Source organism: Mastomys coucha, unplaced genomic scaffold (assembly GCF_008632895.1).
Source record: "Mastomys coucha isolate ucsf_1 unplaced genomic scaffold, UCSF_Mcou_1 pScaffold21, whole genome shotgun sequence".
NCBI lineage: Eukaryota > Metazoa > Chordata > Mammalia > Rodentia > Muridae > Mastomys > Mastomys coucha.
The window spans coordinates 130293508-130308088 of NW_022196904.1; the positions used below are offsets into that span (position 1 = coordinate 130293508).

At 49.7% G+C, this 14581-nt stretch overlaps 1 protein-coding gene across 4 annotated transcripts; it reads right to left on the reverse strand.

Annotated features, from left to right (window-relative positions):
• Positions 1-1275: 1275 nt before the first annotated feature.
• Rnh1 (ribonuclease/angiogenin inhibitor 1) lies at positions 1276-13641 on the reverse strand. Of its 4 annotated transcripts, none has more exons than XM_031388794.1 (10): positions 13531-13641; positions 7209-7313; positions 5814-5984; positions 5313-5483; positions 4613-4783; positions 4367-4537; positions 4109-4279; positions 3685-3855; positions 1647-1817; positions 1276-1517 (listed from the first exon to the last, which is right to left on the reverse strand). In XM_031388794.1, exons 2-10 carry the CDS (start codon positions 7292-7294, stop codon positions 1430-1432), a joined length of 1371 nt encoding a protein of 456 aa, XP_031244654.1. In that variant the 5' UTR covers positions 7295-7313; positions 13531-13641; the 3' UTR covers positions 1276-1429. The 4 variants fall into 4 exon arrangements, with proteins under 4 accessions (XP_031244654.1, XP_031244652.1, XP_031244653.1 ...); XM_031388792.1 differs by lacking the exon at positions 13531-13641 and adding an exon at positions 12902-13274; XM_031388793.1 differs by lacking the exon at positions 13531-13641 and adding an exon at positions 9259-9518.
• Between the last annotated feature and the right edge of the window lie 940 nt (positions 13642-14581).

Consider the following 14581-nt stretch of genomic DNA (forward strand, 5'->3'; position numbering starts at 1 on the left):
GGTTTCTGTTCCCAACACCACATGGCTGTAACTCAGTTCCAGAGGATCGGACAATCATCTGCTGTATTGGGATGAACGTACTGCACAGACATAAATGTTTGCAGAACACTCATACAGATAAAATAAAAATAAATTTGCACATACCTTGAATCTCAGTACTTGAGATACAAAGAACAGGCAGATGTCTGTGGATTCAAGGGCAGCCTGGACTACTTAGCAGGTCTGTGTTTGGCTAAGGCTATATAATGAGACGCTGTCTCAAAAGTAAGGTAAAAGAATAAAAATAAATCTTAAAGTAAATAAACCCCTTAGCTTTCATTTTTGCCACATCACACATCACACAGCCAGTCTCTTGTAAAATTTTGACTGACCATCCTCTCATTAAGTGCTTCTAGTCATGGAAATTATTTTGGCAATTTCACTTGAAGATTTCATCCTTTTATAATTTGGGAGTTTTAGACTTTAGAAGTTTTGATCTCTTGTGGTTTGTCTCAACCCATTTTTTTTTTTCTTTTTTGAGACAGGGTTTTTCTATGTATCCCTGGCTGAGCTGGAACTCTGTGGACCAGGCTGGTCTCAAACTCAAAAATCCACCTGCCTCTGCCTCCCAAGTGCTGAGATTAATGGCATGCGCCACCACTGCCTGGCTTGTTTCAACCCTTTTGTATTAGGAAGAACTTTACCACTGAGTCTTACCCCAGCCCTCCTGGGATTTCAGGTATGGGAATGTATCTTTCAAAGTCATGCTTGACTGGTGCAAGCAGAGGCCCTCCTCACTCACACGCCTCAGTGTGAGCAGCAGGAAGATTTCAGCTCTGAAAGTCACTTTAAGACCTACCTTGGAGCAAGGTGTAATGGCACATAGCTGGAAACCCCTCTACACTGTCTGTAGTCCTAGTACTTAGGCAGTAGGTATTCAAGGCTGGCCAAGGCTACAGTAGCAAGACCCTGGTTTTTTTTTTTTTTTTTTTTTTTTGGTTTTTCGAGACAGGGTTTCTCTCTGTAACCCCGGCTGTCCTGGTACTCACTACGTAGACCAGGCTGGCCTCGAACTCGGAAATCCGCCTGCCTCCGCCTCCCAAGTGCTAGGATTAAAGGCGTGCGCCACCACCGCCCGGCTAAGACCCTGGTTTTTAAAAAGGCCATCTTTGAGATTGAATAAGGATCCACTGCTGGGCTGAGCATATGCATGAACTGCCCCATACACAGGAAGTAGTCATAGCATCATGGGTCCATAGTAGAGCTACACCAGCCCACAAAGAACGACAAGGACCTTTTTGCCAATAAAGTGTTTTAATAGTTATAAAGTGTCTTAAAGTTTTCTACTGAAGATCACAATGCTTATTGCCAGTCAACACAAGGACCCCCAGAGCCAGAGAGCCTGCTGGCTGCCCCTGGGGCTGGATTAATGAATCCAGAAGTGCACATCTCAGGAAATGATCCTCAGGGATGGCCTTTCCTCCTCCAGGGCCCGAAGCTGGTCTTCCACCTCACTCGCCCAGTAAATGTCATACAGTCTGTACATAGCCAAGCAGGAAAAAGTGAGTTAGGGTGCCCCTAATTACTCATCCATGCCCACCTTCCCGACAACCCTCTGAGCCCCGGCAGCCCCAGTACCACCACCTTCATCAGTCCCATCCACTTACACAAGCTGCTGAAGGGCACAGCTGGGCTGTTTGAGGCTCTCCAGCAGTTGCAGGACACCTGGGCCCCCCATGCAGTTGTTACTGAGGTCCAGTTCCCTCAAGCTGCGGTTGGCCAACAGGACAGTGGCAAGGCTGCTGCAACCACTGTTCGTCACATCACAGTCTCCCAGCCTGGGTGGAGAAGGCAGAGCTGTTCCCTATATCTGAGATTTAGCAGGAAGGCAGCCCCTCCATATTTCAAATGTAGCTAAGCTTCCCTCAGGAGGATAAAATAAACAGAACTCTAGCTTTCCCGGGAGGGCAAGGGTGCACAGCCTCCATGTCTTTTAGCACCAGGAGCCTGGTGAGGTCAGAAGCCTGTGCACCAAGGCCAAACTACATCAGGATGTACATAGAAAGTGACAGGGTAGACAGGTTTCCAGACTGAGGGAGACTGGGATACAGGCCAAAGGAATAAGTGAGCAGGTCTAGTACCCATACCAGTCAGGAAACCCGAGGAAGCCAGAGGTACTAGGGAGTACAAGGTACATGTAGGCCAGGTGACAACAAAAAGCTGCTATGGACTGGCTCCCTGAGGTGTACCTGAAATTTGCAGAACCCCATCTGTAGGTAATAGTAGCAGGCCCCAAGTCTCTTAGGAAAGAACCTACACTCCTTTCCCCCAAGACTTCCAGAGTATCCCACAACCAAGGTACTATTTCTTGGGACAGGAGAGATTGCAGGGCTGTTATTCCTGTGGTGGCCTTGTCCACTTCAGTTAGTGTCCAGTCCAGAATGACCAAGAGTCAGATGTGCTGCCTCAGAAGGAAAAGCTGGGATAGATGGTAAAGGACAAAACATTAAGAGCAAAATGATGCTCTGGACTGGCTAGAAAGTGGGAAATCTCTAGAAATGAGAACAAAAGCTTAAGAAAGAAAATGAGGGCAGGATCAAATTGTCCTTAAAACCCAAGGACAGCTGGGCTGTGGTGGCGCACACCTTTGATCCCAGCACTTGGGAGGAAGAGGCAGGCAGATTTCTGAATTCAAGGGCCAGCCTGGTCTACAGAATGAGTTTCAGGACAGCCAGGGCTACACAGAGAAACCTGACTTGAAACTATGCCCCTCCCCCCCCAAAAAAAACCCAAAACAATAACAAAAACCAACAACTGACTCCTGGGCTCTGCTGAGAGAAAGGGAACAGAGAAGGATCAAGAAAGCACATTACTTATCCAGGCCAATACCCACATAAAGGCAAATCAATAGCCCAGAGCACAATGGGTAGAAAAACTTAAAACCTGCCAAAGAGGGCTGGGCTTACTTGCTAAGCCCAACAACCTGGATTCCGTGCCTGGAAACTCACGGTAGAAAGACAGCTGCAGGTTATCTTCTGACTTACACATGGTGTGTGGATTTGGGGGCAAATACACAAGTAAACAAAAATGTAAAATAATTTTAAAATCTGCCAAAGAGCCCGGTGTGGTGACACGTGCCTTTAAATCCCAGCACTTGGGAAGCAGACGCAAGCAGATCTCTGTGAGCTCAAGGCCAGCCTGGTCTACAAAAGCTAGTCCAGGACTACCAGAGCTCTGTTATACCAAGAAACCCTATCTTGGAAAATCAAAAAAGAAGGGAAGAAAAACTCCCCCCCCCCAATAAAACAGGCAGATACATGGGGGGCAGGGGGCGCGTGTGGGAAAGCAGAGATCTCTCTGGAAGCAGAAAGAAATGGAAGAGATAGTACCCCAGGTTTTACATCGAGCTCACTGACCAGGATACACACAAGCACTAGAAACTCAGCTAATAGAGAACTCACCACTTGGATGCTAGAGTGTGACTAAGGAAATGAAGGAACCCAGGCTTGGTGGTACAAACCCTAGCACTCAGAAGGCAGAGACATATATATCTCTGAGTTTGAGGCCAGCCTGTTCACAGTGAGTAGCAGGGCTACACAGACCCCATTTCAAAAAGGGGGTGGAGGGAGCCCAGGACATCCTGGGGATTCTCACAGGGGGTGGCCAGAGCATGGAGCTATGCCTGCCTTTGCAGCACACACTCACCAAAGCACACGCAGCACTATGTCTGGCTGGGCCAGTGCCTTGCAGAGCTCCTGGACTCCCAAGTCTCCCAGTGGGTTGCTGCTCATCTGCAGCTCCAGCAGAGAACGATTTTTGGTCAACACCGAGCAGAAGTGGGGACAAGAGGCAGCTGTGAGGCTACAGGTCTTTATCCTGTGGGAACAGAAAGGCTGGAACCAGTTCCTCCAACTAGCCCTTCCCTTGAAGGTCCGTTAAGGGACCCAGGTGGCTCACCCACTCCCTTCCCCATCCCGCAGCATCTGTTTATCTGCACCTCAATCTAGTAGCGCTGTCCTCTTTCTGACACCATCTTCAGGGTACAGCAGCATCTCCCAGACCTCACTCCACCCTAGCCATTCTGTCTTCTCTGTCCTGGATGTATCCTAGCCCCACCTCGGGCCCTCACCAAAGTGACTCTAGCTGACAGCCAGGCTCTAGTAGGCTCTCACACAGCAGCCGGGCACCCTCATCCTTCAGCTCATTGCCAGCTAGGCTGAGTTCCTTCAGGCTCTGCTTGGCTTTGAGGACACGGCACAGGTCCTTGCAGCCCTCTGCAGTAATATCACATTCCCAGAGCCTGTGGGATAACAGTATTATTCAGGGATGTCCCTCGCTCACCACCATGTCCTCTATCCCTATGAAAAGAGACTGGGAACCAACTCACCACAGAGTCCGGAGCTTACAGCTGGAAAGCAGCAGTCCTGAGCACAGTGCTGCAATGCCCGCATTTCCCAGCTTGTTGCTGCCCAAGTCCAGTTCCTGCAGGGAGGCTTTGGAGGCCACGACATCACACAGGTCCTTGCAGTTGGCTGATGTGACACCACAGTTCTCCAGCCTGGAGACATAGGGCATGATCAGAGGGGATCTGGTGCCTGGCCCTACCCCTCAGCCTCTGTGGCCTAGTACGTACTTGAGAGACTCCAGTTGACAGGCAGAGTCCTTCAGGCCCTGGCACAGAATATGGATACCAGCTTCATGGAAGTCATTGTTGCTCAATACTAGCTCCTTGAAGTCAGGTTTCACTCTGAACACTGAAGCCAGGGGCTCGCAGCTGGTAGCTGTGAGGTTACAGTATTCCAACCTGGGGGCAGGCAGGGGCCTCAGGCACGTCAAAAGGATTAAGGATAGGTCTAGAAATGCAGTATCAGGGAGACATAAGGGGTGCTGGTATCTCATTTACCAATTGCTTCCTTGGGCCTTATCTGATTGTTCAGGCACAGTGAATAGCTAGAGTCTCCAGGCTTATGTGGACACCAGCATTGCTCAGGAAACCTTCACTGAAAAGAACCCTACCAACATGAGCCCTACCAACATTCTGGGGTTCTCCCAGACCTAGCAGATAGAAACAAATTCCTATTGGAGAAGTGTCTTCAGCTCATCTGGGGTCACACTCTACAGAATCTAGCCAGACTCCACCAGCATCAGCTCCTAATCTCAGGCTAGGTCAGCTACCAACCCTTAGCAAATGGGAGGCCCTAGAATCCTAGGAATCCCGTCCAAAGGTCCAAAGTTCTCATGTACTATGCTGATGTGAGGCTTCCTGATGGCTGGCTGGGCTCTGGGTCAGGGGCTACAGAGAGCTCAGGGACCTGGGCAAGGTATACACTCACTGAAGCTTCTCAAGACGGCACTGGGGGTCCCGAAGTCCTTCACAGAGCAGCTTCAGGCCTGCATCCCCCAGAGGGTTGTCATTGAGATGTAGCTCACGCAGGGTAGACAAAGAGCGCAGCACACCAGGCAGGACCCCACAGCCAGCCTCCGTCAAGCTGCAGTTCTGAAGGCTGAAGCACATACCACCAGCAGCAGTCATGAACAGATTCCTACCACATCTTGCAGGGTTAAGGTACTGCTTTTCCTCTAGATGGGGCTCCAGGCCAAAGGAGGAGACCAGTATGGCTCAGCCAGATTTTTACTAGTGACTGGGACCTGGATCAAAGCCATAATGTGGCCTGTCCCAGCACTGCACACTTCACTGGTGTCCTGGCTAAAGCTGGGGTGCCTATCACCACAAGCTGTCCCTACATCCCCAACCTCTTCATGGCTTTCTTCATCACAGCTGCCTATTTGTCCACGTTCAGGCCTGGACGGGCTGGGCTAGTCCCTGGGCTTACCTCAGCTTCTGGATCTTACAAGTGGAATTCTGCAGGCCCTGGAGCACCAGACCCACACCAGCATCACCCAGTACATTGGTGCGAAGGCTGAGCTCTGTCAGGGCAGGGTTGGCCTGGATCGCTGAGCTGATGTCTTTGCATTGCACTTCAGTGAGGCCACAGTCATCCAGCCTGCAAACAGGACCCCTGAGTCAGAATGGTGCTGGCCTCAGTCCCAACCATCAATCGCACAAAACAGCTGGTATGACCCATCCAGAGCCGAGAAATTCAAATATGGATTATAACTACAATGCTTAAACTTGAAACAGGCTCCAAAGTCAGCCTGGGCTACATAGTGGAAGAAAGCTGTCTCAAAGAAAACCAAGAGCTAGAATTGCCCGTCTAACTTGTACAAAGCTCCAGCCCTGAGAGATGGGGTGGGCAGGGTAGGAGCAGATGTTGATAGCAAGTAGAGGAACTCAGACCTGGTCAGAGATGCAGCAGCATGAGTACATAATGAATCATAGCCATGGATGACTCAGTCACAGCCATATGGGGCCACTGTACACCCAGAGCACCATGTGACTGACCACACCCATAGTATGGCCATACTCTCCAAAAAGCACATGACCACCAGGTGAAGCCCTCAGACTAGCCAGGGTATCTAGACTCAAAACTCAGGTCACAGGAGGAAGAGGGACTCTGCAGAAGGGTCTAATGAGATGATCAGTAAAGTATGTGGGATCCTAAGCGATCAGAGTGGGGGAAAGTCACGGGGCGCATCTGGGCGGCGTGAGAATGTGGGATATGGGTATGGGAAGCTGCTGGAGGGCCGAGGCTGCCCGGATAACCTTCTGACTGCTACAGAGCTAAAACTATCTCAGGAAAGATGAGGAAGCAGGCATCAATGTCTGGCCTGTGAACCTGAGTCACCAAGCACTTAACAGCCTAGTGAGGAGGGCTGGGAGCACCTCCCTTACTCAGCCAGAAGGAAAAGCTGAGTAATAAGGGTTCGAACTGCTGAATGCAAGGCGCCTACCACCTGCAGCTGCAGTCACCCTCCACACCAAGCCTGCCCACCCTACCTGAGCCTGGAGAGGTTCACATATGCTTCTCATATGTGATACGTGCTAGTCAAGTTCTACTGCCTACCTACATGAGCTACACAGCTAGTAGTGAGCTGTTGCTGTTGTTTTTAAAACACAAACATACAAAAATGTTGAAAAACTCAAGAGTAATACCTCATGAAGATTATGCAAAACATCTTCATGTCCATGAATAGAGAGAGTGCTTTTGGTGCACAACAAGCCCGTCAGGTGGCCCCAAGCTGCAAGAACCACCCACCTCCACAACAGAGTACTGTCCCCTCCCACACACACCCAACTGTCCCCACAAGGTCCCCAAGGCTGCTTCTACCTGACCACTTGGTATTGCTGGATCAGAGGAAGGAGCTCTGTCCACCGGGCATCACTCAGCTGCTCACACTGGATGTCAAGGCTCATGGTGGGTGCACGGTGCAATCTGGGCAGGGGAAGAAGGAAGCAAACGCTTGAGAAATTTTCATATTTTGACAGGCTAGAATTTTTAAGAAGATGAGTCCAAAAGTCAAGAGAGTCTATTTTTTCAGTAGGAGCCCAGCTTCTCCCCAGCAAGTCTGCCCACACATTATGAGTCTCCAGAAGTAAACAAGTTATGAGGGAGAAGCTAACTACATGGTACCACTAAGAGGAGCAGAACCTGAGTGCCTAGGACTAGGCGACACAGTCACTTCCTAGCCTCTGAAGGAACCCGGCCACCCAGCACCTCTTTCCTGCTGCAGACAGCACCAGGATACCAACTCTGGCCTGGAAATCTCCTGCTTATTTGTGGGACCCCGGCTATGGTCTGGGAACTCCAGCGGGGGAGCTTCCTGCTCATTCAGCCTACTTCTTACTCTGAGAACAAGATGGGGTAGCACCATACTCTACTGTTGCCAAGCCATCTACAAAGTCAGGCCAGGGAAGCATGAAGCCTGGACACAAGTGACCACCTTAAGGGCAGGAAGGCACACGACTCTGGGGGAAAAGGAGAGCATTCAGAGGCAGCCACTACAGCATTTGCTTCCGTGACTTCCTTCTGAGTCTAGGGACTCAGACCAGGCCAGGACCAACTTCTTCGTAACCCCTCAGCCCAGCTCAGGCCCAGCCTATCCAACTAGGAAAGCTGGGACAAACAGGTCACAGGCTCTGACAGAACCTGAATAAACTTGACAGGCACTGGCTGTGGAAGGATGTTTCTGAGGCCTGGGGACATACCCAGGTCTCCACATTCCTGAGCAACTATCTGTCAAGCAAGCTTGCATGGACAGCATGTGGGTATCCTGGGGGGCTCTATGAAAGAAGTGATCGGTGCTGTCCTGCTAACACAGAGGAGGGAGAGGGGTATTAGGTTCTGTTTAAAAGAAACAGAAATCACTTCAGTTGCTCTCTAAGATAGTTTTGACAATGACAATGGTTCTGTGTGGTTTCAGTGCCTGGCACAACATGGCCTTGCTAAAGGGGTCTTCCCCTCCCTTCCCAGGGCTAGCAGGATACAGCCTTCATGCTAAGCGGGAGGGAAGATTCACTTTACACATATTGGGAAAACTGAGGCAAGGGCATAGATAACTCACTGTGGACCTTCGGCCAAGGCATGGAGAGATCATAGTTATCCCCACCCACAACGAGCCAGTGAGGAAAACCAGCACTGCCTGGTTCAGATGTGTCATCCAAAGCCAGTCATCACTGGGACACTGGGGTGGGGCAGCTACAGTACTTCTAGTCACAGGTGCAGTCTCCAAGCCCAAAGTCCGGCTCTCTTCTGCACTACAGACTACTGGGTCCTAGAGTATCTACCTTTGGGGAAAGCACAGGACTTTACCGGAGGCGAGGCAGGGTGCCAGCCAGTTCTGACTGTGATCATCTGAGGTCAGGGACAGGGATATGAAAGTGACCAGACAGCTGGTTCTTCTCCCACACTCCTCCCCTTATTTGGCCTTGGGACCAGGCCCTCGGAGTGCACAAAAGTGTCCAGGCAGGAGACCCTACCAGCCCAGCTTAGAAGCATTATTCAGACCTCTGCCTAGATGTGATTGGGGATTGCTAGCTAGCTGCTCCTAGCTGTAGCCCTGTTGGGTTAATCCTAGGATCTGAAAACACCCTCTTTGGGCCTTAAAAGTGAGCAAACATGCCGCGGGCGATGGAGCTATGAGGTCAGCCTTCAAGCACTGAGCAAGGCTCCTCAGAGGCACAAGTGTGTCACCCTAAGAAGGAACTAGCAGGCCTCGGAGCCTCGCCGGGCCCGTGATCCCGCCCCCGCCCCCGCCCTATTTTTTGGTCCCTCAAACCTTCTGGTCCAGACGCTCTGCCACGTATTAAGAGGGCCAGGAAGGGACCCAAAAAAAACTCTCAAAGGCAGCCGGGCGCCCCAGAACATGGCCCTAGCTCACCTGGTGCCGCTGCTAGAGGTCCCAGCCGCTCCCGTTTCTTCCGCCCAGGGCGGGGCCTAGAGACTTTCGCCGGTTCTCAGTCTCTGGCCCCAACTAGTCTTTCACTTTGCCTTCTGAGACCGCCTACCAGGTCTGTCCCTCCCACATGCAGGCTGCACTTTGGGACCAGAACTTGACAAACCTGAGTCACTTCTTTGGGCCTGACTAAAAATATGTAAAATGATCCACAGCTGCCACGAAATGGGCGCGACTGTGATGAGAGAGCCCAGTATGAACAACAGCACACACCCATCTCTCCTACAAGCCAATAAGGTTTTCATGGATAGAACAATGTTCAGAACATCTTTTCTGGCCCTGGGGATGTGGCTGGGAGTGGTAACATACCGCCTTTGATGCATGAGGCTCTCAACACCCCCAAAAAGCAAGCATTTCGTCACTATTTAAGCACTTCTGATAGTTGCCTTAAATATTTTATGTATATGAATGTTTCATCTGCATATATATCTGTGCATCGTGCCCAGGGAGGCCAGAAGAGTGTATCAGATTCTTGAGGAATGGCTACCATTCAGGTGCTGGGAACTAAACCTGGGTGCTCTTAACTGCTAAGTCCATGTTTAAACTTCGTAACATACTCCCAAGTTATAGGATTTGCTTTTGGTTTCTGTATTTTTGAAACAAGGTCTTTTTTATTTCTTTTTTTTTTTCTTTTTCTTTTTTCTTTTTTGGTTTTTTCAAGACAGGGTTTGTCTGTATAGCCCTGGTTGTCCTGGACTCACTCTGTAGACCAGGCTATCCTCGAACTCAGAAATCCGCCTGCCTCTGCCTCCCAAGTGCAGGAACTAAAAGCATGCGCCACCACGCCCAACTTGAAACAAGGTCTTGATGTGTAGTCCAAGAGGGCCTTGAACTTGCAGATTTGCTTCCCGAGTGCTGGGATTCTAATACTGTGGAAAAAGTCAGCATCAAGAGTTTGTCACTCCAGAGCCCTGCTCTCCTGCACAGATGGCCATACACACACTTGTCAAGGAACTGGCATTCATCCACCTAAGTGTTTGTTAAACACTTGTCATGTGCCAGATCCTGTTCTGAGTCCCTCCCGGAACTTAAATAACAGAAGTAAAGGAGAGTCTAGCAGGCCAGCATAGGAAATTAGGAATTGTGTTCCCGAAAAGACCTGGGACAGGGGGCCCTGAAGGGAGAAAAGGAGGCAAAGAGGCAGGCAAGAAGATAGGTTGGAACTCAGCTTCATAAACCCTGCACAGTGGACATTACAAACAGAGCTTAGTCTTCATTGCTGCAGGAGCCATCCTCATGAGACCAAGATACCACCAACTGGCCTGTGAAGTAGGGGATCCGTTCTTTGGGGAAAGATAAAGCCCACCCATTACAAGGGAAACTTTGGCCAGGCCAGCCTTTACTTGTTGCTAACATGAAGGAGAATTCCTGAAAAGAAGCAGCATTTACAGAGACTGACTGACTAGGGGTGCAGTGCTGTGGAGAAACTGGAATGGTGCAGTACTTTATCCTAGGGGCTAGGTTCTACCCCTCGAGGACAGCTCTTCCTTGCCTACCTCTGGGTTGAAACTAACATCTTGTGACTAATAGAAACCTTTCGGGATTTTTTTTGGAGGGGGCGGGGATCGTGATAGGGGTTCTTTATGTAACAGCCCTGGCAGTCCTAGAACTCTCTTTAGACCAGGCTGGCCTACAACTCACAAAGATCTGCCTTCCTCTTCCCTCTGACTTCTGGTATGAAAGGTATGTGTCACCATACCCAGCTTCCTCTTGGAATCTTTTAACTTAGCAGACCAGTAGCTTCCACTAACCAAAAGCTAAGAATGTCATCAGATAGCATCTTGGACCTACAGAAAAGCTTCCTCCATTTTGTTTTACCTATCTTTCTGATGTACCCACCAATGTACATTGCTTGCCTTGATTTATGATTTTCTTCTGTAAAACTACAAAACAAAACAAAACAAAACAACAACAAAAAAAAAACTGCTTCCATTGGAACACAGAATTTGGAGTAACCCACATCTGTGTTCTCAGGCCATGGTCACTAACAATGACTCCAGGATAAGCTATCTCTTACTCCTCTTAAGGTGAGAGCTGTCATCTTTTGCATGGATATCCAGTACTCACAGACAAATGGCAGGGGCAACCAACTTAGGATCCCCCGTTCGGGCAAGCCATTTGGCTGGCAGGTACAGTGTGTTTCTAGCACCTCACCAGGACCTCAGAACAAACTAACACAAGCACCTGTCTTCCTTCTACCAGCATGAAAATGAGCGAGCGTTTCTATAGAAACCACACCCAATGAGGAAGGGTGAGAAGTGAGAGAAAGGGGAGGAAGGGCTCCCTGGGTGCTGAGTTTGCACTAACTTTCCTGGATGCTGTATGGGAAGACTAATATGAGTGGGTGGGGTCCCGGGAGAATCATGAGGATCCACGGCCTACACACTGGGTGAAAAGGGCAAAGAAATGTTTATCTTTTGGAGGCTCCAAAAGGATCCTCCCACTGACACTTGACTTTTAATTTCTCTCCTGAGCTGTGAAGAAACAACAGATATGAAATTGGTTATTTTTTTTTCACAACTGTTACAATGGGGGGGGCAGTATTTTGTTTTTTGTTCTTTTTTGGTTTTGTTATGTTTTTTGTTTGTTTGTTTGTTTGTTTGTCTTTTTCTTTCAAGACAGGATCTCACTGTGTAGCTCTGGCTGTCCTGGAACTTACAATGAAGACCAGACTGGCCTCAAATTTACAGAGATCCACCTGCCTCTGCCTCCTGGGTGCTGGGTGCTAGGACTAAAGGTGTGCACCACTCACCATACATGGCTCTGTCACAGTTTTTTTAAGCTGTGGTCTTACCATGGGCTGCCTTTAATCCTAGCACTCTACTCCAGAGGCCCAGGCAGGTAGATCTCTGTGAGTTCAAGGACAGAATGGGCTACACAGTGAGAACAACAAACAAAAAGATATGACCTTGCTATGTAGCCCAGGCTCACTTTGAACCCCCCGCCCCTACATAACCAAGGCTGGCCTCATCCTCCTCCATGCTGAGCTTGGAAGCCTTTGCTACCACACACAACCTAATTTATCTGTGTACAACCTATCCATGGCCCAACCACTTCATCTAGAAGAACAAAGATGAGTTCATTTGGGGGGGAGGGGGTCGGCACAGGGTTTCTCTGTATAGCCCTGGCTATCCTGGAACTCATCTGTAGACCACCAGGCTGGCTTCGAACTTAGAAATCCATCTGCCTCTGCCTCCTAAGTGCTGAGATTAAAGGTGTGCGCTACCACTGCCCAGCGAAATTGTGTCTTTAAAAAGAAAAAAACAAGGGCTGGGGAGATGGCTCAGCGGGTAAGAGAACTGACTGCACTTCCAAAGGTCCTGAGTTCGGATCCCAACAACCACATGGTGGCTCACAACCACCCGTAATGAGATCTGATAACCTCTTCTGATGCGTCCTTTAGACAGCTACAGTGTACCTATTTATAATAATAAATAAATCTTTAAAAAAAAAAAAAGAAAAAAACAATCACTTATACAAAGGCCAGTCTACTGAGCAAGGCGCTGTCGCAAAAATACATTTATATTTAAAAAGGATACAATGTAACTATTCTTTTGTCCACAATTACCTGTTTTCAGATTTTTCACTATCCTGCATGAGGATCAGCTCGTTCTAAGGTCCTTCCTATACATTGCCAAAATGACATAAATTGCCGCAGAAATCTGTCTGTGATAGCCAATAATGCAAAGCGATTGTGGCAGGCTGCGGTACCAGTTACTTGCCCTACCACAATGGAGCAGCTTCCATTTCCCCTAGAGTCTGGGAAGCTTAGGGCTAGCCTGGCTGCCCGTTCAGGCTCTGGGTACACAATTCTCCGAAGACCTGGACGATCGAGCGATCCTCCACTTCAAATCTCGCTCTATCCAGGCCCTCCACCTATTCCTCAAATCCCGAGGAGGTGCTTTCAGGGAGGAAGGACAAGGGCCGCTTAGGTTAGGGAGAAGAAATTCTGCTTCAGGGGCCTGAAGGGGAGACTACGCATGCGTACACTCACATCCCACCACCCTCCCCCCCCCCAGCCCACCCCCGGAGGGACGCAGTGAGATGGCGTCATCCAAGTGCGCAGACACCGCGGCGTTCGTCCCTCCCCCAGTACTGCCCCGCCCGGAAACACCCGTCTCGCCTCCAGCTCTCCTCCGGCTGAGCTGGGTACCGACATCTCAGTGACCCCGAGCTAACATAGCACGTGAAACTGACCTCACGAAGACCGAGGCCTGGAGACCCGGAGCGTGACGGCGACGTCCGGACAGGGGTGGGAGAAGCGGCGTGGCGAGGCCTACGAGGCGTGTCCTCGCTGTGGGGGCGGGGTTTGTTGTGGAGGCGGGGCCCACGCGTGGTACTTTCTGGCTTCGTGGTACGGAAGGGACGCTTGGTACCCGCCTGACACCGCCCTGGAGTCCAGCCGCGACAGCCGTCCCTGGGAAATCCACCCGGCTGTGTAGCGGCAGTGCTCTAGGGATGCCTGACGCCCTCACTGTTAGAAACTGATGGGTACTGTTGACCAATTCCTAGACACGCTTTTGACCTACGAGATAAATGTGTTTCCGGAACTCTACCAAAGTGTGTTGGAGGTTTTGTTTGTTTCTGGGGCCAAGGCGTTGTCATATACCTCTTGATGGCCTGAAACACTCTTTGTAGCTCAGGCTGGCATCGAAGCCAAGTCAGTCCTGCCTCTGCCTCCCTGGGCTCTGGGATTACTCTGCCTTGCTTACTTGATTTATTTCTATTTGAACAAACCCTCACTATGTGGCCACCACATCTGGTAGGTATCTGGGTTATTTTATTTTATTTTTTTGATTGCGTGTGCCTGTTGAGAACATAGGAGGAAGACATCCCGTGATGTCTTACTTCTCTACTGCTGTGCAATACCATGTTCAAGGCAACTTAATAAAAGGAAGATTTTAATTTTTTTGTGTGTTGCAGAAGGTGAGTTCTTAATCATCATTAGAGGGGCCATGGCAACAGGGAGCCTAGTAGCTGAGAGTTTATATCGTCATATATAAGTAGGAGGGAGAGAGACCTAACGGGAAACCTCACTGCCCACCCACAGTAGCACACCTTCAGGCCATATATCCTAATCTTCCTCAAGAGTTCCACCAACTTGGGGATCCAGGATTCAAACAAGAGCCTTTGGGGTCTATTCTCATCCAAACTACCATACTCTTGGAACCTGGTACTAGACTGGAAACCAGCAAGACTCAACAACCTGCTCCTCATTGCTCTAGGGCTCAAAGTGCAGAGATGCTGG

What these genes read in the sequence shown, in the direction of transcription:
- Rnh1 (XM_031388791.1), bottom strand. Translation starts at nt 9,245, where the DNA reads ATGTTCTGGGGCGCCCGGCTGCCTTTGAGAGTTTTTTTTGGGTCCCTT. An exon ending in CAGAGCGTCTGGACCAGAAG is followed by an intron (nt 7,314 to 9,156) that starts GTTTGAGGGACC and finishes TCCCCTGCCCAG; the next exon opens with ATTGCACCGTGCACCCACCA. An exon ending in CAGCAATACCAAGTGGTCAG is followed by an intron (nt 5,985 to 7,208) that starts GTAGAAGCAGCC and finishes TCCTGTTTGCAG; the next exon opens with GCTGGATGACTGTGGCCTCA.